Genomic DNA, 24,176 nt, shown 5'->3' with positions numbered 1-24,176 from the left:
GAACCGGGACCCTGCCGTGGAGACTCCCCGACCCTGGGACCACACTGTGTCTCCTGCCAGGCACCTCCCCAGTCTCTGCCCAGTTCCCTGCTTCCTTTCCTCTGGTGCCCACAACACGCCTGCTCATGCACGCGCACACAGTAACACGACACACACGGGCTCGTGCACGCGCACACACTAACACGACACACGGGCTTGTGCATGCGTGCACACTAGCATGACACACTGTCCCCAAGCAGCTGGAAGTACCACCAAGCCCTGATAGCGCAGACTTGCTTCCTAGAAAGACAGGGTCCTGGGCGCAGGAACCGCCCCAAACAGCCTGTTCCCTGATATGTCACTTTGTTTCACATGGCGTCAAAAAGTCGCAGAAAGTTACTGTGGCTACAAGTCGCCTCATCTCCCATGCAGCCCAGCCCTCTAGCGCTTCAAGGCTCACTTACTAAGAAAGCTTGGGGGAAGAATTCTGAAACTCAATTAGAACAGTCCCAGCAAGAGCACAGGCACGTTCCCAAAGGAACTTTGACCCGTGGTGTCAAGCCTTCCTGGAAAGTGACTGGTTCATTCTTCTTTTTTTCTAAAAAGATGTAACCAACACACAGCACAAGCTGACAGTTGCTTCAGGAACGCAAAGAAGTCTGGGCACTATTTTATCCCAGAGCTTTACCAAAGCAGCATTCCAAGCCTGAGAACTTGTGAGCCATGCTTCTACAGCCCTTAAAAAGCACATCCACTGGGCGACGGGCGGGGGGAAGCCCACAGGCAGTGCGGACGTGGACCGTGCCTCTGTGGGGGATGCAAGTAACCCAGAGTAACTCCGAAGCCCCAGACATCACAAAAACTGGGCACAACACATGTGGATTTTATGTGGGAGCTAGGCAGGTAATGCCAGTGATTCTTTTTATAGTTGGCATGTTACTCACTTAACCACAGGGTAATTTTCCTCTTAAAACCTCACACTCGCTTGGTTCCAAGGCAGCAGCACCCCCCCCCCCACCCCCGTGGTGGGTGGCTCTCCTTCCTCTGCACCTGAAGCCCAGCCTCACAGCCGGCTTTGCCTAGCACTCCCTGGTAAGGCTACTAAGACTCAGCTCTTCTAAACACGTCAGGAGAAAATTCTCTGTAATACACAGAACCACCTGACGTCAAGAAACGCTGCACTATCAGCATGAACTCCCTCCTCGGAGCTGAGTTTCCAACTCCATCTTCCTAAGCCAAAAGGATTGAAGGCATTTTCAGGAGAGCACGATGCCCTGCTGCTTTGAAACAGAAACCGGAAGGGAGTAAAAAATGATTTATAAGCCAGTGAACCTTTCTGAGTACCCAAGAAGTGCGAAGGGAAAAAGCACGAGAGGAGAGAAGCGGCCATGCTCCCTGTCTGCGCAGAGTCCCCCAGCATCCGAACGAGCAAATGCTTGGCTCATAGTCGGACAAGAGGAGGCCAAGCGAGGACTCAGCAGAGGGACCCGACTGCCCCGGGAACTGCCTGGTCCTCTGGGGAAAGACACACCTGGCCTGGAGTAACAGTCAGTCGTGACATGGAGCTGACCGGCTGCCATTTCGAGAGCACGGTCGTGGAGAGCAAAAACTGGTTCCATGTATTCCGGGAGCTCGGCGCCTGTTGACTTTCCCCGCTCGCACGGCGTGTTGGAGGGCAGTCCGATGGTGAGGAAGACGATTAACCAGATAACAAGCAAAGGGTTGTGCAAAAAACCAGCAGTGGTAAGTTCTGAAGCATGAGGCCAAGTCTCAGACCCCCTGCCCGGCTCCAGGTCTCACGGTCTCCGAGCCGGGCCTCTACAGGGGCCCAGCATGGCCTCCGCCCCGCCCCGCCACGGTCTGTCTCACGCACAACTGACAGTGAATTCTGGAAACACTGCCGATCAGATCTGCTACTTTCTGCTTTGGATACCTTGACGGCGCCTCTGCTTACAGGTAATTCCGAGCTGCTCAGTGTGGCCCACGTGGCCACGGTGGCACTGTTGGGTGACCTGCCCCTCCACCCCTGCCACTTTGCAACCACAGGGCAGCCAGGTGGAGCTGAACCAGCACAGAGGAGAGGGCAGAGCCCAGAAAAGCACGGAGAGCCCCTGCCCCACCCTCCGTCCTCGGCACTCAGTTCTGGGCCCGTCCAGTCTGTTTATCACTTAAGGTGGGTGGACCCAGGATCTCCGTGACCTGCAGACCAAAGCACGCTGGCCGGCCTCCCCCGGGGCAGCAGCGCTGCTCGGCCACGTGAGGTCCTGCAGCTCCCTGCCGCCCCTGCGGTCCCGCACCCCGTCCGCAAGGCTCCCTCTGCCGCCTCCCCCAGCAGCACCCCGTTCACTGCTGCCTAATCCAGTTACAGGAGAAACCCGATACTTTTCTTTGTATACAGTTAACGTTGAAGGATACTCAGGAAAAAATAGGATGGATGCAAACAGGCTAAATGCACAAAATCTTCTGTTTATAGACCCAGATCCTCAGATGAAGGTGACTAGGCCTTTTGAAATTATCAAACCTTAAAATGAAAGGAAAGAATCCTACGGGAACAACTTGGAAGGGTTCAGATTAGCTGCAAGACAGAGATCTGAAAGCACTCGTGACTTGCCAGGCTGGGTCCACATGTTACAAGCTGGAAAATTGTTTTAAGGAGGCATTAACTTCCTACTATGAGCAAGACCTAGAAAATTCGAACTCCTTGAGTTACACCAATCTTAATATTTTGCAAATCTTTGATATTCTTTAAACAAAAACATTTATCTAGCCTGAGTGAATTCACCGTGTCCCTTCTTGAACCAGTTAGCGTAATTTGCCTCCGCCATGTGTTTTTGTTCTTATGTACCAGGATTTAGAGCCACTTCCAGCTTGCCTGCACTTTTTACGGAGTTTTAAAGGAAATGCTACCAAAGGTCAAAATCAGTCATGAAAACACAGCCATGCAGCCCACAGAGAGGGCCCACTCACCAGCTGGAACTCGCTCCTCCGGCTGAAGGCTTCCCTGATGCCAGAGTCCCTCCAGAGCGCGCTCAGGGCAGGGACATACAGCTGAAAGGTGGCCGGCTCCACGGGCAGCCCGGCTTTGTTCTCGAAGGCCATTAGGAACATTCCATGCTTCTCGTTCTCCGAATGCTGCCAAGGGATGCCCAGCTTGTCTCGGGCGTCGACAAGGACCCTCGAGCCCTAGGAGGTAAAGGAAATGAAGTGAACTGTCACCGCGCCCCAAAGCTTAAATCGCAAGACAGAGCCTCGATGGGGCGGACTGTCACAAAGCAGGGAACTCATGAGCTGTCAGATTTGCAGCCAGGACGTGTCTCAGTTTGTTCTGTCCCAGTACGAATGCCTCACTCCCAGAACGTGCCGTTCTGAGGCAGGTGGACACACATACCACATCACTCTCTGCCCTTTGCTGTCACTCATCTGAAAAGGTCCCCAAAGGGAGGCAACTGAACAAAGTCAGCAAAGCGACATCTGAAAATGAAGCACGAACCACGTCAATCAAAGAGACCGTGTTTAAAACGACGACAGCCCCAGAGCCAGCACCGCTGTCATCACCGTAGCCTGGCGGCTCCTCAAGACAGAAGGACACCCTGCTCGTCCCAACTCAACCGGTGGGAGAACAGACCAGGGCGGCCCACAGTCACCAGACGGGAGAGACAGAAAGGGGCCCGCCCCCTGAAACAGGAGCCTGGGGTCACACTCTAGATCTGTCTGTGGTGATGAGAAACCACGTTCCATTGTGTTGCTTATTTCCTTGCTATTAAAAATAAAGTTAGGATTTTCGGCCTTTTCCTTACCTCCCTGACGGGGTCAAGGTGATGGGGAAACAGCCCCAACTGAAACAGTATTTGGGGAAGTGTCCAGACTGGAAAATGCCGTCGTGGTGCTACCTGCTTCCCTGGGCAGGAAGCGGGTCTAGTCCACCATTCTTGGCTTAGTGCTTCAAAATCACAACACAGCGTCTTAAGGAAGTTTCCAAGTTGCTCCGAGGGACCCACTGGATACTCCCTGGCACCGTCAGGACCGGGTGAGCCAAGGGCAGAGGGGCCCCTCCCTCGCTGGGAAGGCCTTGGCCGGCTCAGAGTGGTCGGGGGGCCCTGTCCCCTAGCACAGACAGCACCAGGACATCACTGTCCACTTGGCACTTAAAAAAAAAGCTTTGTTGGAGTTTAAGTCACATAACACACAATCCCCCCACGGACAGTGCACAGCTCAGTGGTTTTTAGTTGGCAGTTCTCCTAAAAGTCCCACTTCCAGAACCTGGGGCAGAGCAGATGGGTCAGTCCTGCCTTCCGCATCTCTCTGCTGGAGCATCAGTTTGGTACCTTGAACTTCTGTTTCTGCCTTGAACCAAAAGCAATTAAATAGAGGAAGAATAGCCTATTCAATAAATGACGTTGGAGCAATTGGACACCCACAGGCAAAGAAAAAAAGAAAAAACCAAACTTTGACCTAAACCTCACACCTTTTACAACATTAATTCAAAATGTAAAACTACAGCATAGAAGAAAATCTTTAGGACCTACAGCTTGGTGGACAGGACTTGGACATGACACAAAACGCATGGTTCATAAAAGAAAAATGTCGATCACTTGGACTTCATCAAAATGAAAGCTTTTGCTCTGCAAAAGGTTCTTGAGAGGCTGAAAAGGCAAGTGAGGGACTGGTAGAAATTATGTGCCACCCACATATCTGACAAAGGACTCATGTTTAGAATATATAAAGAATACTCAAAATTCAACAGTTAAAAAAACAAACAATCCAGTTAGAAAGTGGGCAAGGACATTTACAGCCGCTTCAGCAGAGCGCTCAGCAGGCAGAGGGCGGATGAAAGACAGGATGTGCGAGTTCGCTGGCCATCAGGGCAAAGCCGACAACGGCTTTGCTAAGGCATCTCCACATCTACTGAAACAGCGAGAACGAAAAGCGCGACAGCACGGAACGGAGGTGAGGATGCAGAGGTGCGCGGTCTCTGACGCACTGCTGGTGGGGATGCCACGGGACAGCCGCTCTAGAAAACAGCTTTCTAGTTTCTTATCATGCAACCTATGAATCTCACTCCTGGGCATCTATCCCAGAGAAATGAAAACGTACATTCACACCCAAACCTGAGCAGGAATGTTCCCAGCAGCATTATTCACAACGGCCCCAGACTAGCAACAACCCAGATGTCCTTCAACAGAAACACTGAAGGTTACACTGTGGTACCTCTGTCCCACGGAAAACACGTCACCGATACAAAGGAATGAGTGACTAATGCAGACAACTCAGATGGATCTCGGGGAAATTATGCCATCTCAAAGGGTCACGTACTATGTGATTCTGTTTATGTATTCTTCAAATGACAAATCAGAGGAATGGAAAACAATTTAGTGGCTTCTAGGGATTAGGGCTGGTAGAGGAAGGAGCGTGGTGTGACTGCAGGGGCTTGGGGGAGGGAGACCTCTGTGGTGATGGGGCAACGCCGTCTTGAAAAGCAGCGGTGGTTACACAAAACCACCCAGGCGATAACATGCTGCAGAGTCACACGTACATTGTAGCGATGTCAATCTCCTGGTTTTGACATTGCACTCTAGTCATAAAAAATGTAACCACTGGGGGAAACTAGGAGATACCTCTCTGTGCTATCTCTGCAATTTCCTGGAACCTGTAATTATTTCAAAATAAAAAGTTAAAAAAAAAGATTAACTAGCAATTACTAGCAATGGAACATATGTGCCATTTACATGGTGTGGAAAGGGAAGGTTACTAGAGGCCAAAGGAAGAGACTGGCAGGAAGAGGTGAGGCTTGGAAAATCCTAACCCGAGATGGCCTCACACTGAGCTTTGAAGTGCTGGTTAATTTCAACAAGCGGCAACAGTGGCTCAGCAGCTCTCCCAGGGGACAGACTGACAGACAAGACGGACAAATCCTCACCTCTCCTTCCGCCGCGCCCCCACTGCCCCCTCAAGCCTGCATCCTCTGAAGACATCACCTCCTGCCCGAAAGGACAGCAGTGAAAATGGTGAAAACGTTCGAGACCCCAAGGAGACAAAGACGTTTCATATTCTCCACATTACACACAAGTACCTGAGCACAGAGACGGGAGAAGAGGTTTCTCGGGTGAGATTCTTGCCAAAGGGTCAGGACTTCAGCCCCCGCCCAGCGGTCAGGTAGCCAGCCCACCTACCATGGGTGACGGCCCTGCCCGCGCGACTCAGATGCAGCAAGTCCGGCCTGACACACGAGCTAGCTACCTTTTCAGGGCTCTGTTTACACATTAAAAAGGTTCCTTCCCGAAGAGCATCACCTCACCCGTGGGTTAAACTGAGCCTCTGCCCCTTGGGGGTTTCTGTTGGAGGCGAAGGCAGGGAACCAGACTGGCCTTAGAAGCCTGAGCAGTCGTTGACCAAGACGGCTTTCAATGCTGCACAGACCCGGCCTGCCCTAATTATTGGGGTGAACATAGGTTTGGCTTAAAAAAAAAACCCCAGTGCATCCAAAAGCAGCCTGTGTCCCCACTGCACACCGCCACCTAGGCAAGCTGGAGCCGGTCCAAATCCACTTCACCCAGACACGAAGAAAAGGCTCCTTATTTCTCTCTTTAGAAACCCAGGGCAATCGGCAGAGCTGCTGACGAACTCTGGGTTCTACCAGTTAGCTGTGATCCATCTTCTAGGTCTTATTCACTTCATTTGGAGGAAAAAGGCATCAAGAAAACAGACATCTCTCTTTTGCCCTTATTTTAAATTATTCTAGTCAAAAACTACTCTCTGCTAACTTTGTTCTGAGTCCCCCAGGCTGAGCTCTAGGGAAGTTTTCTACTCTGGGACGTCTGCTTAAAATCTGAGCCCACTTTTTCCTTCCTGTTTAGAAAGAGCCCAGGGTCTCTGGAAACGTTATGCTCACTACACTCTAGCGGAAATGACAGCTGTAGAAGGTCCCTGTCAGGCCAGAGAGCTGCTACATCTTAAAAGTGAGATGCTGATATGGCAGGAAAGCACAATAATGAAACCCCTTGCCCACGCTCCCCAATAAAGACCAACCTCCCAAACACAAAGACCAAGAGAGCCCCAAATCCACATACCCCCAAAGGAAAAGGGAAACCCACCAAGGCCAAAGCAATTTGCCAAGGTCTCGTCAACGGCTACTTAAAAGTGCTTATTTCACGATAACAGTGCTACCGAGGTATTAATTTTTAAAATAACTGGACATTTTATTCAGCTACTCAAATAAAAACAGTTGAAAGTCCAAAGCAGATTGATGACTTCACCTCAATACTATGTAACTCTTTAAACCATTCAAAGAACATATTTTGAAGACAACTTATAAATCCAGTAACTTAAACTTCTAGTCACAGAACAGGTTCCCTGTCTGCTGGGGGTGTAGATTTCGGGGGGTTTCGGTTTTACTGGACAAAGACCAAAAATTGCAAATCCTGTTATATCATTTCAAAATAGATTTTGTTACTTTAGCTCCTAATCAAACCAAATCTTTCTCGATTAGTCATTCCTTACTAAAATCTTCCCACAATAAATACTAAAGCTGAGAGAAAGAGAGAACGCAAGTAGGAAACTAGCTTCTCTCCAGAGCGAAAGTCACGCTGGGAAGGCGCCGGGGCCCTGTGCTCCCCCCGTCAGACAGCAGCGTAGGTACTCGGGAAGCTCCGTTTGGGTTTTTTTTAAACCCACTAGGCTGAGCTGTTTGCCTTTGGCCACCATCCAAATAAGAGAAATGCTGCCAGAAATGTAAACAGGATACGTTTCTCTAAGTTAATGAGTCCAGCCAGCAAAGGCAGAGGGCTCCCCCAGTTCCTCTCTGAGGCTGGGGCGGGGATACCTTCCAATTCAGAGGTCGGAAGAAAAGTCAGGAAGGGAAGCAGCAAACAGCAAACCGGCCATAAGGGCGCCATCATTTCTACGACACAAAGCTGGACAGCCTCCTGGTCCAGCGTCCTGCCCCCACCACACCCCTCCTCTTGGGGGCTCGTGGGGACAAACGCACTGTTCCAACCAGAACAGACCATGCCGCACCACGCCCCTTCTCCAGGAAAGCCACCTACAGAGCTCTTCCTGCAACTAGACTGAGCTGCCTGGCAGAGAGAAGTGCCAGGTGATGGGGAGAGGCCAGAGGGTGGTCCATGCGGCGCCTGCCGAGAGCTTCTGAGGCAAGCACAGGAGCGGAGCGGAGCATCCGAAGCGTAGGCCAGAGATAAATACCGTAGTCAGGGGCAGAAGGAAGGCTGCGGGACGGTCGGAAACGTCACCATCAGTGAGAAAAGTAGGCTAAAGCCAGACTGTGGCGAGCTAAGAGGTCTGGAATGTACTCTGTAGGAAGCAGGGAACAATCAAGGCTCTGGGAGGAGCAGGCCGAGGTCAGGGCTCGGCCGGCCTCCAGACTCGTAGGGAAAGAAGCGAGTGCAGGTGGGGGCGGGCGGCAGTCACGGGGACACGAGGCTCTCACGTGGGGAGAGGACACACGGGAAGAGGAGACCTAAAAGCAGACAGCCGGGGATGGCTCGGGAGGGGTGGGGTCTGGGTAAGCTTACGACAAATTAAATTTAACGGGACAATGGGAAGTCCAAGGCAAAATCTGCAGGAAATAGATGGAACTGTAAGAAAAACTCTGGGTTTAGGAAGTGCATGGAGAAGCAGACTAGAACCAATAGCTTTTTTCAGCTGCCTGGAAAAGGCTGGCTAGCCTGAAAGTTTAAAAAAGAAGAAAAAAGAAAAAGGAATTCCACAGCAGTTCAGAACTCCTGACGTGTCCTAAAGGGGAACGTGCAAATCCACGCGAAGTCTCAGAACTTGGCTTGCGAGACCACCTCCTGGAGCCACGTACCGACCGACCTGTCTCTCGTCCGCTCTTCCAGGCTCCAAGCGCTGGGAGCTCCTTTACTAAACATTTCACTGAATGTTATAAAGACAAACACTGGTCCGAGGGGGAAATGAAGCCTTCCTAGTAAGTACAGAAAACAGTAAAGAAATCTGAGAATAAGTAAATACTAAATATCATTCCAAGGGGGGGGGACCCCGTAAATATTGCAAACGCATAACACGGCTTGATGTGCCAGTTGAGTGCTTTCAAGATCCACATTGTGAAATAACTTAGTGAGAAATTTAAAAAATAAAAACACAACGGTAACCAGCTGAACCATGAACTGTAACGGTAAATGCTCACAGAACTCCTGCTCCGGTTAGAACAGGCAGTGGCGTGCGGAGGTACACATGCGGATGGGCGGGTGGGGGGTGCGTGAGAGAGAGAGCGCGCGTGCACGCACGTGCCCTGGGTGCTGGTGGTAAAACGTGTTCTGTTCTGTTGTTTGCACTGCGGGCTGTAGTCTGAGAGCTCTGGTCACAGGCAGGCCCTTTCTCGTGCCTCCACCACTTCAGATCTGACAGAACTGGGCTGAATGTCAAATCCAAACAGTAATGAGCCGCGTCTGGCTTAGAACCGCTAACGGAGCGGAGACGCTGTGCGAGGAGGTGTCAGAAAGCTGTGACACCGCTGTCCTTTGGGTAGCACCCCCAGGCTGCTGGTTTGGATGAAACACAGCCGTGGGTCGGCGTCGGCGTGGAGTGCCAGGTGAGGGCCGGGAACCGCAGCGCTGGCGCATCTTCCACCCTAAAGGCACTGACAGGGCAAGACAGCCTTTAGACCTGTCCAAAGAGCAGACGCGTGTAGTCTGTGGCGGCGGCCACAGCCCACGAAGCTCATGCTGGAGCCCAACTGCTGCCTCCCACCTGTGCGAGCTGGGGCTTGTGGCATGTCGTCGTGGTAAGTGGATGCTCAGGGTCGCAGGCGGGCTGCCTTTCGCAGTCTTTAAATTCTGACGCAGGTGAGCAGATGAAACAGCGTATAAAACCCGAGTCCTCCCGACAACCGAAAGGCTGTCCCAGAGACGCTGCAGGACGTGCCACCACTTATCACCGAGGACCTGCTGTGCGAACAGGTGTGTGACGTGCTCACTTCACTGCACAACAGCATGAGGTGCGCAGTACGGAGCCCATTTCACAGATGAGAAAACTGGAGCTCAGTCACCCAGCCGTAACTGCAATTCGGTAACCCTAAAGCTAGTGTTTTTTCACCTATAGTCTCTTCCTCTGTGGGTGTGTCTGGGGAGATAAGGGAGCAGAGAGGCAGGGGCTGCCTGCGTCCCACGCAGCTGACAGCAGGCACTGAGACAAGGACCATCTGAACTGACCCTCAACAGGCCCAGTGTTCCTGGTATTCTCTAGATTTTTTTTTTTAAAAGCAGTAATTAAATCTAGAAGTATGGGATTATGCTGCATGCCTGGCTAAATTACAGGAAATCAAGTAAATTCAGATTCTACTCTAATCCCCGAAGAGTAAAAACCCTTGACACACACATGATCCCGGCTGCTCCGCCCGGCAGCGCGGTCCCGGCCACCAGCAGCCACTGCACAGGGGAATGGGGCCAGTCTCAGCTGAGATGTGTTGTAGGTTCATACTGGGTTTTAGAGACTTACTATGAAAAGCAAACGCACTTTATCTCTTAATACTGATTACATGTTGAAACTATAACATTTTAGATGTTTTAGGTTATTAAAATACATTATTAAAATTAATTTTCTATTTCTTCTACCTTTCTTAATGTGGCTGATTTAAAGTACATACGTGGCTCCCACGACGTTTCTTTTGGACAGCACTACTTACAGGAACGTTGCTTAAAATGGAATTTGTTTCTTTCGGATTACAAAAATATTTTTAGTGTAGAAAATACAGGAAACATAGAAATGCATAAAAAAGATAATTAAATCCTCAAAAATATCACTATCTAGAAATAACCTGTTAACATCTTAGAATGTTACCTGAATCATTCCGTATATAAATTCGCTTTGTGTGTATAAACATTTTCTAAATTTTTCAAAACATTTCTAGCAATATACCACAAACATTTCCCCATGTCATTAAATACTTCAAAATTTCAAGGTCTGTAACTGCTGCACAGCAATCCAACATTAGGACGTGCTAGAATTCAACTGATCCCGTGTCGCTGAACATTGAATTGTTTCTAACGCATGCAAAGTGTGGACACGCCGCCAGGGCCTTCCCGGCGCAGGCAGAGCTCACTCCTCTCCTAGAGCCCTAGGAGCCAAATCACGGAGCTGCTGGGTCAAAGTGTAATGCACACATTTTGAGGAGTTTTACACATTTATATTTGGTAACTCTTCATTTTCCTTTAATAATTTCCCCCAAATTCTTTTTTTCAATTGGTCTGTTTGCTTTGCTAAAATTGTCCTCTAATAACATTTAACCAGTCACATCCTCAAACCATAGCTTCAAGAGAAATCACAATACTTAGTAACTGAGAATGAAGTGACTATAGTGTGTGTGTACTGACAACCCAGAGTTAGAAAAAAAATTGAAAATTAACAGACATTTGGTTTCTATATTTGAAATAAGCTTTGATATAAGTATTCATTTTTCCCTCTAAGTCCTATTAATAATAAACATTATCAATAAGCTAAATACATTAATAAAATAAATGAATGATAAATAAAATAACAGAGAAAATATTCAGAAAGTGACCATTAATAATAACAATGCTTGAGTCTCCCACGTGTTTAGAAGCCTCTCACTTCCAATGGGAGGGTGAGGATCGGTCAGCAGTCTAATAAAATAGCTTATGTCAAGACATTGGGGAAAATTTAAAACATTTAGCCTCAGTTCTTAGAAGTTTCCACATCAGGAGAGCCTTGAAGTTGATGGGAGAGTTACCAGCAATTTGTGTCTATAATCAGACACCCCTTGAAGTAATGAGGGTTTGAGGTAAGGTGTGCGAGGCGGGGAACAGCCAGTGTTCTCGCCCCTCCAGTCTGAAACCACCTGATGGAGAGTCTGCAGCTGGCTCTAAGACTGACTGGAGAACAGTTAAAAGAAGACAAAATTCCTATTGCAGAATTCAGTTACTCTGCCACTCAATAAAACTCAACGGTAACACGAACAGCACCAAAAACGCACTGGACGTGTCCAAGAGCTAAGTGTCAGCATTAGGTCGCCTGCACCGCAGCACTTGAAGCAAATCCAGTCTTCGGTGTTAAACGGAACTGGTGAGAACAGACGGGAGAGGGCGGCTCCTCAGCCCACAGGCCTCCGGCAGCCGAGCAGCCTGCGGGGAGGGGGCAGCGAACGCCACCCTCCCCCGCTGCGGGCCGGCCGCAAAGGCCGGGCGCTACCTTCAAACTGCCTGGAACTTGACCGCTTCCTGCCACTCCCACGGCTGCGGCTTTGGTCCAGCCACCGTCACCTCTCACCTGGATTACTGCACGTCTTCTAACTGGTCTCCTGCTGTCTGCATTTGTCCCCATCGGTCTGCTCTCAGAGTAAGTCAGGTCACAGCACTCTGCCCAAACCCTACCAGGGCCCCCATCTTTCAGAGGAAAGGCCCAGGCCCTTACAGAAGTCCAGAAGGCCTGGCCTGGCCCTGTTACCTCTCTGACCCCATTTCCTCCTCCTCCTCTCCCTTGCCTGCTCCACGCCAGTCACACGGCCGCCTGCTTCTGCCTCGGGGCCTTGGCACTTCTGGCTCTCGATGCCTGAAACCCTTGTGCCCTAGATCTCCACACGACTCACTCCTGTCTCCTGTGGGTCTCTCCTCAGTGTCAGCTTAGCAAGGCCATCCCTGGCCATCTTGTCCACTACCTTCTCCCACCCCATGCCAACCCCTCCCATCCTTTCCTGGCTTTCTGTCTCTCCCCAGCACTTACTGCTAACGTGGCCAACAGTTCACCCATTTATCTCGTTCATCACATTTCTCCTCTCACTGGAACAGGAGGCCCCTGAGGGCAGGCTCCTTCCTCTGTCCTGCTCACGCCCACACTCCCAGGGCCCACACACAGATGACCCACACTTGTCAACAGATAAACGCACAGATCTCAGGTCCTCGTCTGCTGAATAGGCACTGACCGCCCTGTCTACCTCCCAGCCTGCAGCGAGGAGTATCTGAAGCAACAGACACTGTCCACTAACAATCAGATTGGCCTTGTACCGAAACTGGTCAGACAGTACCCCGGCCATCACCGGTCATTTCAATTTACTTCTCACTGGAAATCTCACCACCTGAGGAGTCATTGTTGAGGTTAATAAATTAACACTGGCCCATACTTTACTTGGAGGCAATTTAGTTATATAATGGGTCTGGAAATCTTCTTTTAAAACTATCTTCTTTTCATATGTCAAAGATAAAAGAAAAGCCTGTTTACAGGAAGAGTTCAACCAAAGAGACAGCTTAATTTACTGTAGCAAGGAAATTAAATCTGCACAGTAACAGTTCAAACAGAAGCAATTTTCACACGTATCTATATTACCTCTTTTATAAGCACACGGATGCTTTTATGACTAGTAAGACACAAACAATTCTTCGAAAGCACACTGAGTTTGGAGCAGCTCTCCGGTGTGAGGCCTTGTCCTAAGCAAGGATACTGTAAATGCAGCCACCTTCTCGTGGGGAGAAGCTGTGAATCAGAAAGGGGTCAACCCCAGAAGGAGAAGAGATCTCGTGTGAAATACCTAGGTTAAATTTTTAGGGGTCACTGAAATGGGTAAAAAAAAGAAACCATGTCTTTTCCTTTAGGAGGAACTTAGTCCAGGATCCGAATAATAATAATAATTGTAAGAATAAGAAGAAAAAGCTGGCCAGCAAAGGACAGATCCTAGCAGATCTGTAGGAAGGCCAGATCTTAAGTTAAAAATGGGGATGTGGGGCCCCAGGGAAGATCTAATTCGCAGGGACACCAAGGCAGCAGCTCAGCCTTTGCAGGAGCAGGAGCAGGAGCAGGCGCAGGCGCAGAGTCGGGAGAAAGGGCCTCCTGTGTGGCCCAGTGAGGGGACTCCATCTCCCACAGCAAAGGGAGGGTAGAGTCAGAAAGAGAACGCAGACTCACGGAAGCCCAAGCCCGAAGGTCCGGGACTCAGGGCGTGGAGGCTCCCGGGGCCGGGTGGCACCGATAGAAGGGAAGGGAAGGCTCAGCTCCCCCCCTCCGGGGGGCTGGCTCCCACCTGCCACCACCTGGCTCCTCCTCGGGCGGTGCCGTCGCTCACCCGGCCCCGCAGCCCCCAGCTGCCTGCCTGGGGGAGAACCGCACCAAGTGACGTGGAAGGCAAGCTGGGACTCCACGCAGGGCACACTGGCTGCTTCTGATTCCTCAGAAGAGCTGTATGTAGTGACCACTGCTGTCACTGCTACCAAATTTTTGTTTGCTATACACACTTCCTATAAAATCACTTGAGAAGAGGCCTCCAACTACAGTCGGTGGATGCGAAAGGGCTCGGACGCAGCAGGTTATAAAGCAGCAGACTGTGAAGGAGGGTTCTTTCCACTGACCGGCTCCCGCCGAGCCACGCCCGGCCCGATCTTGCCCGGCCAGCCTTCGTGAGGGGACGCGGAGCCGTGTCGGTCTCGAGGGCCGACAGCGCCCGCCGGCTGTGCGCCACGACCCAGGTGCTCCTGTCAACTGACTCTGCCAACCATTAAAGACAGTCCGGCCACCACACCGACACCAGGGTCCTCTCCTTAAGAAGCACCTTCCTTCAAGAGCCAGGTGAAGGCCCATTTTTGCTTCCACATAAAACTAAAGGAAATCTGGCACTTAACACGTAAAGCGCTAGTTATTCAGGGTGTGTGTGTGGGGGGGCCTCCGGAAAGTTGCCCCGTAACACAATGCTACAGCTTCATGAGGAGTCGAAAAGGCTTGCACATGCTCAACAGAGCCCGCCTTTCAGAGGGGCCTTCGTTAGAAACCTGCGAACTGAGTTGAACCCTTTGTTACTAATTCCACGAAAAAACTATTTTCAGTTTCCAATTAAGGAGGAATACTTCTTTAAGGACCCACATCTGCTTTTCCTCAAAATTATGATAAATCACTCAGACAGTGTTTTTCTTAGCTAACTTTCCCTTTGTTTTAAAGCTGCTAAGACACCAACATAGAGTCTTCAGACCTTGGTCATTTGCTAAAACCAGGTGACTTCATGCTCCTGGTCAGGCTTACCCAGTTTCTACAACTTTTCCGAGGCCACATGAGCACAGACATTTATCACGAACCTCAAAGTCCGTCTAGATAATGGGGGTGGGGGGTGGTCAGAAAAACACAAACAAAAAATCCCACAAAACCTCTACCTTTAACCAATGATAAAGTTGGCAAACAAAGTAGTCACTCAACATTTTTAAATGGGTTTAAAGATAAAAACATATCAAATCAAAAGAACTTAGTACCCTTCCAGTGTAACTGTTTCACCCCCAGTAATAAGAGGCAGCGGTTTGTTTCCTAGCTCTAAGGTGACACAAAGCTCTAAGGTGACACATACTTACCCGCTTTGATGAAACCACACCTCTTGCTCAGAAGGATGATGGTTTTTATTTCTTTAAAAATTACTTGAACAGTAGATGAAGCCACAACCACAGTACACATTTCTTCGGTTATAAAGGGGTACCTGGCGCCAAGTCTCCCATCTATTGGGTCCTGCTGCCACGTGTCCCCTCCACAGAAGCAGCAGCAGGACAGTGTGCTGGGGGCTTCCAGACACCGGGAGACTGATGCCGGCGAGGCACGCCTGTAACAGCCCGGCCACACCTGCCGCATCTGAGAGGACAAGTGCCAGCTGTCCCCAGGGGGCGGGGCAAACAGGTGTCAAAGGACATCAGATGGAACCGGAGCTGGACGAGTGCTGTGCGGTGTGAGGTGGGACTGGAAAACTGAGCGACACTGGGATGGGTTAGCCGGTTTTGAGACCTGTGGCCCTGGCTGTCCCTGCCTGTCTGCAGAGGCTGCTGGGTGGTCACACAGGGATGGAGATGAGTGAGGAGCCGTGTCTACACCGGGCGGGCCAAGGCGGGGCTGCGCGGGGTCGGTGAGTGCTCAGAACAGCACCCTCATGGCTCCCCGCAGCTGTCCCGACTCGTGCGGGTCAGCACTTGTCACTCGGAAACCCCATAACCTGAATTAAAGACAATTCATGACCCAGAATGAGGGCTCCTCTCACCTTCGTCCAGGTTCACAAACGAGGGCAGAGGCACAAACAGAAACCGTCAGGGCATTTCCTTTGCAAACATGAAGTCTTTGCTATTGGAGAGTCACCTTCTCAGGGAGGCCTCGCCTGACCATCCTATTTAAAACTGCAACCCCCAGTACAGAATTCCTTCTTTCCTTTTCCTGTGTCTTTCCCGGCCCAGAATCTCACAGAACCTCAGAGCTGGAGGCCCTGGAAACGGCGCTGGGTCAGCTCCCCAGGCAGGTGTGAGGTCCTCACAGGTGGGAGCCTCCCAGCTGCACACGGTCACCAGGCTTGTGTGGCACACTTGCGGAGCGGATTCCCGGACTTCCCCCACAGACCCCAACGCACCCTTCCTGTGTTTCCCAAAGCACCCCCACCCCCGGCTGAGATGGCTCCTGTGCACCCCCGGGAGGCCACACGCTCTCCAAGCACAATGCCCATGACACAATGAGCTTTTATTTCCAGCGCCCATAGCAGGCCCCCCGCACCTGATGAGGAACCCGTTTCCCTCCCTTGGCAGCCCCTTCGGCCCAGCTCAGTGGGTGCAGAGACGCCAGGTGCCCGCACTGCGGCGGGTGCCGCGCACGCAGCCGAGACGGGCAGCTGGGCCCGGCCCTCGTGGAGAGCGCCTGCTCCCAGCGGAGAACTGCAGTGCGCAGGTCAACAGGAAGGCAAGCGAAAAACCCGCAACCCAGCCCCAGGCTCCGAGCTCCAAAGGCAATCGATACTCAGCCGAAAGCAGCATGAAGGAGGCGGCTGTACCCAGGGCGGTCAGGGAAGGCCACAGAGGTGCCACGTAAGCTGACCCTGAGGACAGGCAGGAGCCGGCCACACGGTAAGCGGCAGAACGAGACTTCCCAGTGGAAGGGAAGCAAAGGCCCTGGGGCTAGCGTTTCTGACAAAACACATCAGAGAGGCTGGTGCTTGGTGAGCGAGGGCAGAGGGGTGTTAAGTCAGTCGTAAGCCACGTGTGGGGGCGACAAAGGCCGCTTTGGCTCCATGTGGGTCATCTGGATTTTTCCTTGACTACAGTTTGAAAATGTATGAAATATAATTCAGAAACAGGAGAAATTTAATGTCAAAGTGTCACTTTATCCAGCAGTCTGAAAGCTGGCCCAGGTGGACTCAGAAACGGCCTGCTGGGAAGCACATCTCTCTGGGTTCTGAGTCTGTTCACGGCAAAGGCAAGGCTCTTTCACAAGCAGCCAAGACGACGACAAGACGGAGGAGCCCGCTCACACGGGCAGACGAACCAGGCAGACAGCCTGCAGGTCACTGCTCGTACCTGCAGGCAGACTCAAAGCTCCAGCGTTCACCTTTATTCTGAGGTCACCCGAGGCCCCACATTCTTCTGAGATGAACTCTGGTGAGCAGCCAGCACACCATGACAGCAAGAGATGAATGGAAGCTTCTCCCCAGGCACGCCTCCCTAGTCCAGAGCCACCCAGGGTGGAGGGGACGCCACCCGCCTGCGGCGCAGCCACGGGGAGGGGCAGGGACTCCGGCCTCCTTCCTGATCTTGCCTGGCTTGTGAGCCAAGAACGGTTCTCAGACAGAAATACCCACACTTGATTCCATGGTAAGAACACAAACTGTGCACCCTAGTTGAGTGAAGTGTTCCTCCCCACAGAAGAGTTCCTTTCTTTCCCGCAGTATACCCGTGTTATAAAAAACTATACCCCAACAAGGACCTACTGTATAGCACAGGGAACTAGATTCAGTTTCTTGCAATAAAATATAAATAATGAAAAAGAATCTGAAAAGAAGAAAAATACGTAGACGTATAACTGAATCACTTCGCTGTACACCTTCAACGAACACTGTAAATCAATTCACTTCAATAAAAAATTCAAAAAATAAATAAAATGCTTGAAACAGTAAAAAAAAAAATTACACTCAATTGTCATTATTACAGTAGCCTGAAATTATCATTAAAAAATCGGTGGATGTTTGTTTTCTTTCTTGTTACACGGTACCTATACAATGTCCTTGACATCGACCCCGGCCCTCCAAAGCCTAGAATACTTACTCCAGGGCCAACTCCTCCGGCGCTGGCTTCTCCCCGCCAAGGCAGTTTATCTGATGTCCTACAGAGACAGGCTGGGAAATAAAACCCTCTGATCACTCCGACTTTACTTCAGAGAAGGGACTCCTCCTTCCAACAGCGGAAACCCAGGCTCCCTGCGGCTGGGCGCCGCCCAGGCAGTGCGACCACGTGCACGAGCCGGCCAACCAGCACGGGGCTCAGAGTCAACACCGTGGTGTGAGAGGCCGGTCCTCAGTCTCCACTGGCGGGCAGGCAGAAATCAGACCCACGTGTTTTCAGTTACACAGAATAATGAACAGAGAATTGCTGCTCATGAAACCCCCAAACTGTATGAATGACTCTATATAAGGAAACAAGTGTTGCAACTCCTGACCGACTCCCTGGGTGGCCCCAAGCGAAACAAATCATCCTGAACACCTTCCCCGGGGATAACGGCAACTCCTCCAAGCCATCCTCTTTCCTGAGTCCAGGCTCCACCTGCCCCTCCACGCTGGCAAGGGCGCTAGCAGCACACAGCGGCAGGTGAGCCATCTGTCCTCCCTCTTGAGTCTCCCAGCCCAGGGCTGGCTGCCAGGAAACACAGGGTTAGGCTGTCTTCCCGCTCAGTAGAATCCTGACCTCTGTGTTCTTAAAGCATGAAAAATATTTTGTTTACAAGATCATCAAAATTAAAATCTGATTTTCCAGTTCTTTCAGACTTTCTTCCTCTTATTCATTCACACATCCCATCAATATCGGAATGCCTACTGGGTGCCGGTGCTGTTCCAGGCCTGCAGGACATGAGGCCGGGCCCGGCACACGCGCCCGGGGCTCACACTCCAGGAGGCGACAGCTGGAACTCCATGAAAATGGAATAAACACCAAGATGCAGATCGACACTGAAATTTCTTAATCTAGATAAACAAGATTAGAATGTATTTCCTCAGCTTTCCTATTCTGTTTTTGTAGCTTTTCGCTTAGATTACAAATTCTGAAGCTGCTACTGGAAGCCACTCTTCCTTTGAGATGTTCTCTGTGGGTTTTCGTGTTTCACCCCTCAGATTTCACTGGGACAATATTCTCAGAATTCAAAGATGATCTACCTGCACAAACCAGCACCTGGAGAGCGCCCAGTAACCAAGAGTGGCAATCCTGAGTTATGGGGGCCCCAGCTCTGGTACACTCCTACCTCCTGAGCCTAAGATACATCTTGCGGGAACCCTTTCTCGAGCCCCGGTTAAGATCAAAGGCAGTGACTTGCAAAGGAGTGGAACAGAATGAACATTCTCAACCCTCCCAAGCTCCAGGTGGTCTGCTAAAACCACTCCTAAAGGCGCTGACTTAAAAGATGCTGCCTGGGTTTATCCTCGGGGTTCCCAACATCCATTTCTGGACCTCGTGTTTACTTGAATTCAATCCAGTTTAAGAGGTTAGAAACTGTCTTTCAGGAACCCGGCCCTTACCCATCACTGCTATGGCCCTGAGAAAAGTAACTGATTCCTAGTGACTATTCATACATTCTTTGTAACAACAACAACAACAACAACAACAACAACAACAACAACAACAACAACGCGGGGCTTTGTCGGAGAGGCCTCGCCCGCTGGTCCTGGTCCGCACGGTCCGGGTCGGCCCCAGGTGCTGATGGGCCTCCTCCCCACCCTGTTCAGTGCAGTTAAACCCGAGGGACCTGACTCCGTAACTCCGCAGGGACAGGACAGAACTGCTGATGTAAAAGGCTGTTCATCTAGTTGCAATACTGACAGCAGTGAGGGCAAAGCACATCCTGAGATTACAACTTCTACGAACTCAGGTTGAGAACTTTCTGATGGTCCGGGGAGAGTATCTGGGGAGGCAGCAGGAACAGAAAATGCGAGGAAGATGACATAAGAACCCGAAAGATCAGACGTTCCTGGTCTTTCAGTCGTGCTAATAATAAACCTCTGCAGATGTAGCAGGAAAAAAAATGTTTTGGAAGACGCCCAGCCACTGCTCAGAAGAGTCAGAACAACCCCTGAATAAGCACTCGGGGGCACTCTGCCCCAAGATGGAGCCGAGAGAAAGTCAAAATGAAATCCTGGACGTCAAGGCGTCTTGCCTTCTCGCGGGCTAGACACACCATTAGCGAAAAAGACCAAGGGAAGAGGCATCTTGTAGACATGGTCGAGTACAAACTACACGTCAGGATCTCTAAAACGCAAGGCAAGTGACGGCTCCCGCTGGAGCGACGGACACGCAGCAAACTACACAGAGAAACACGGAGAAGCTAAGTTTCACTTTCACAGAGCTAGGAAGTGCTTACGTAAAGGCCGAAATGAAAATAAGTCCCTTGAAGCAGGGTAAGCACTTGGCACACTCTGGTGAGACCGTGACTGACCCCCCGTTACTTTCTTACACTCAAAAACTGGGCCTCACAAAAACTCACACCTTTTCCAGCTAAACATACCACCATGTTTCCACGTCTCAAAAATAGTACTTTCGACATCGGCATCCTCAAGGCATTTCCAGACCCTGACCGCTCCTAACACCCTGGTCTCCCTTGAGCGACGCAGCCAGTGACCCTCGGGTGTCCAGGCAGACTGTGTCCCTCAAGCCCTCACGTGGAGCCCAAGGCACGTGGAGCGAGAGCCTGAGCCCCTCCGATGGCCAGCAAGCCCCCAGGCCCTGCACCCCTTCTCCGTCCCTTGCCGGCCTGCGGGGCTCCCGCCGCTCCGTCCGTGGGAAGTGCTCTGCCCGCGCAGCCTGCTCCTCTGCTCCGACGTGGCCTCTGACACAGGTCCCTCCGCCCCGCCCCGGCCCCGCCTGGCTGGCTCTTTGTCTTTGCCCACTAGCGCTTCTCAGCCTGACGTCCGAGAGCAGTTATCCCGTCTGTTTCCCACCGAGGCCGCAAGCTCGACCAGGATGGGGACTCGTTTCATTCTGACTGAGGCATCCTAAGGCCCGCGCACACAGGAGGCGCTCAGCAAACCTTAGCTGACCCGGCCGTGCGGGGCCCATCCCACGCTGGGACCCACCAAGCACCCCCGTGTGTGCAGCTAGATCGGTCCAGGTCGCTGACCCCGTGAATCACACTTCGATGCACATCTTCCCTACTCCGAGTGTCGTCCAAGCGACACAAACTCCCCCGGGAGCGTGTCAGAAACGCTGACTCCCGGGCCCCATCTCTGGCCTCCTGAGCTGGCATCCGCCTTCTCACAAGGCCGCCAGGTGGTTCCACGCACACGGAAGGGCCTGCGCCTGGGCTGGGGTGAAGCGAGGAAGCCCAGCACCACCGAGGGAGGCTCCTCTCTCGGGTCACCAAGAGCCACACTGGCCCCCAAGAGGGCGCGTCGCAGCCACCAGCCTATCCCGGCCCTGGGCACACAGCCCTGGTGACCATCTTCAGTCATCGAATCGCCCTCCAGAGACAGAGGCAACACTAATTCACATCCTAGGCCAACTCGGCTTCCTGAAAAGAAACTCACCACGGGGCACACTCAGGGGGCCAGATGCCCTGGTCTGGACTCCCCCCACCCCCACCCCCCGGCCGACCAGAGGCCGAGCATGAAGCCAGCACCGTCGGCCCGCAGGACAGAGGGCGGAGGAGGGCCGGGAGGGCCCACAGGGCTCGCTGGCACCGCGTCCCACCACCGCACATGAGGAAGCGTCTCCCTTCGTCCAAGCTGACTGTGCTCATTTCATGTGATAATATCAAGAAGCCAAGGGGCGCGGAAAGCCCAGGAGGAACTCGGGCACCGGAGAGAAGGTGGCTGCCTTAGCAGGGATGGGAGGGCGTGTGCGCCGTGGTCCCTCCCGGCTTGGAAGTTATTTGACCTGCAGGCAGACTAAGGACCACCGTCACTTCTGAAGCAGGGTAGCGGCCTCAGGAAGGACGTCCGAGAGCTTATGCCGGGGTCACACGCAGGACAGAAATGTGAGAGGCGGGCACCAGGCAGCTGAAAAGAACGAGGCTCCGACATGTTTCTATTCCAACTTCAGACTCCCAACATCTTCTTAGTAAGAATAAATTCACTGGATATTTCCAATCCTCTGGCAACTGAGTGGCGAAAGTGGTCATTAGCCCCCGAATACTTATGGTGACCATTATAAAAATATGATGAATCCTCACATAGGTCTGATTAAATAGGAAGAAGTGAAAGTCAAGAAGTCAAAAGGAGGAGCTTAATCCAAAGCAGATCAGGAAAATAAATATATGGAAAGACCCTCGATGCCATGGGGACATGCAAACCCAAACCATAATGGTTATTTAAAAAAAAAGACAATGGCAAGCGTAAGCGAGCATGTGGAGAAACCGGAGCCCTCATGCTGGCAGGAGCACAAAATGGTGCAGTCACTCTGCAAAAGTTTGCTCCTCAAAATGTAAACACAGACTTACCACATGTTGCAGCCATGTCACTGTTAAGTGTATCCCCCAGAGAAACAAAAACATGCTCACACGAAGCATATGCCCACACATAAATGTTCACAGCATTCATAAGAGCCCCAGAGTGGAAACGACCCCAATGTCCACCAACTGATGGATAAGCAACATGTGGTACACCCAGACAATGGAGTACTATTCAGCCGTGAAAAGGAGGAAGTACTGACATATGCTAAATGTCAATGGATCCAGTAAACATTATGCTTAAAAGAATGAAAAGACAAGCTACAGACTGGGAGAAAATAACCACAAAACACACTTCTGATAAAGGGCCAGTACCCAAAATTTACAAAGAGCTCTCACAATGCAACCAGAAAACAAACAATCCAAACAAACAATGGGCAAAAGGGCCGAACCTCACCAAACACACAGAAGTGACAAATAAACATACGAAAAATGTTCAGCACTGTGTGTCATCACAGAAATGCAAGCTGAAACGAGACACCACTACCACTGCCCGCTGGAACGGCTAAACCCCAACACTGACGTCAATGCTGGTGCGGATGTGAAGCAACAGGAACTCCCATTTATTGCTGGTGGGAAGGTAAAATGATACAGCCAGGCTGGAAGACAGTTTGGTGGTTTCTTATAAAAATAAACATGCTCTGCCCACATGATCCAGCAGTCACACTCCTTGGTATTTACCCATAGGAGATGAACACTTCTGTACATCTACACAGAAGGCTGCACACAGCCCTTCACAGCAGGTTTATTCACCATTGCTAACACTTGGAAGCAGCCAAGATGTCCTTTAATGGGTAAATGGATAAACAAACCAGACAAAACAGCGGAGACATCTAGACAGAGGTCTGCGATTCAGCAAGAAAAAGAAGCGAGCTATCTGGCCATGAAAAGATACAAGGAGGCTGAAATGCACACTGCTAAGTGACAGAAGCCAGTCTGAACAGACTACACGGCATTCTGGAAAAAGGCAAACCTACGGAGACAGTAATACACCAGCGGTAGCCACGGGTTGCGGGGAGGGAAGGATGGGGGGTGAACGGGTGGAACTCAGGATTTTTAGGGTAGTGAAACTACCCTGTATGACACAGTGGCGGTGGATACATCTGCCAAAACCCCAAGAACTAGGTAACGCAGAGGAACTCTTAACACAGCTGACAGACTTCACTCAATGGCAATGCATCAGCACTGGCTCTTCAATACCAGCGAGGTAACTAACCTGAGATGGGACTCCGAGGGAAACTTTTAGGAGGGGTATGTGGGAACTCTATTTTCTGCTCAGTTTTTCTGTAAACCTGAAACCGTTCCAAAAAAATAAAGCTATTAATAAAAAAAAGTTAAGTGAGAGAGGCCAGACACTAGAGGCTACACATAAGATTCAATTTATACGAAATAGCCAGAATAGGTAAATTCAGAGAGAAAGAAAACAGATTAGTGGTTGCTGGGGTCGGGTAATAGGGAGTGACTGCTGAACGAGTCTGGGTTTCCTTCTGGGGTGATGGAAATGTTCTGGAACTAGACAGAGGTGATGGTTACACAACACAGTGAATGTACTAAATGCCACTGGATTCTTCACTTCGAAGTGGTTTATTTTATGTTATGTGAATGTTATCTTGATTATGAAAAAAGCAGGATGAAAATACAAAGGTCATATTAAAGCAACTTTAGCTGGTCAGGTGACATGTTTGGTGTCCCACGGAAATTCAAACACCGTCGGCCCGATTTCAAGCGCCTGGACCGACTGTGAGAATAACCATAGCGTGACTCCGCCTCGGGCCACCCTGGGGGCCACTGCA

General features: G+C 51.0%; 1 protein-coding gene across 1 annotated transcript in view; it reads right to left on the bottom strand.

The window, feature by feature from the left end:
• The window catches only part of GNA12 (G protein subunit alpha 12), an 80,217-nt gene that overhangs the window by 37,493 nt on the left and 18,548 nt on the right, over positions 1-24,176 (bottom strand). Inside the window, exon 2 of the mRNA XM_031471325.2 lies at positions 2,947-3,162. Within this exon, the coding sequence (XP_031327185.2) occupies positions 2,947-3,162 (216 nt within the window). The remainder of the gene's footprint in view (positions 1-2,946; positions 3,163-24,176) is intronic.

This window comes from Camelus dromedarius, chromosome 24, assembly GCF_036321535.1.
Source record: "Camelus dromedarius isolate mCamDro1 chromosome 24, mCamDro1.pat, whole genome shotgun sequence".
Classification (NCBI taxonomy): Eukaryota; Metazoa; Chordata; class Mammalia; order Artiodactyla; family Camelidae; genus Camelus; species Camelus dromedarius.
The sequence above is the reverse complement of the archived record's forward strand: the minus strand, read 5'-3'. Positions and strand labels throughout refer to the sequence as shown.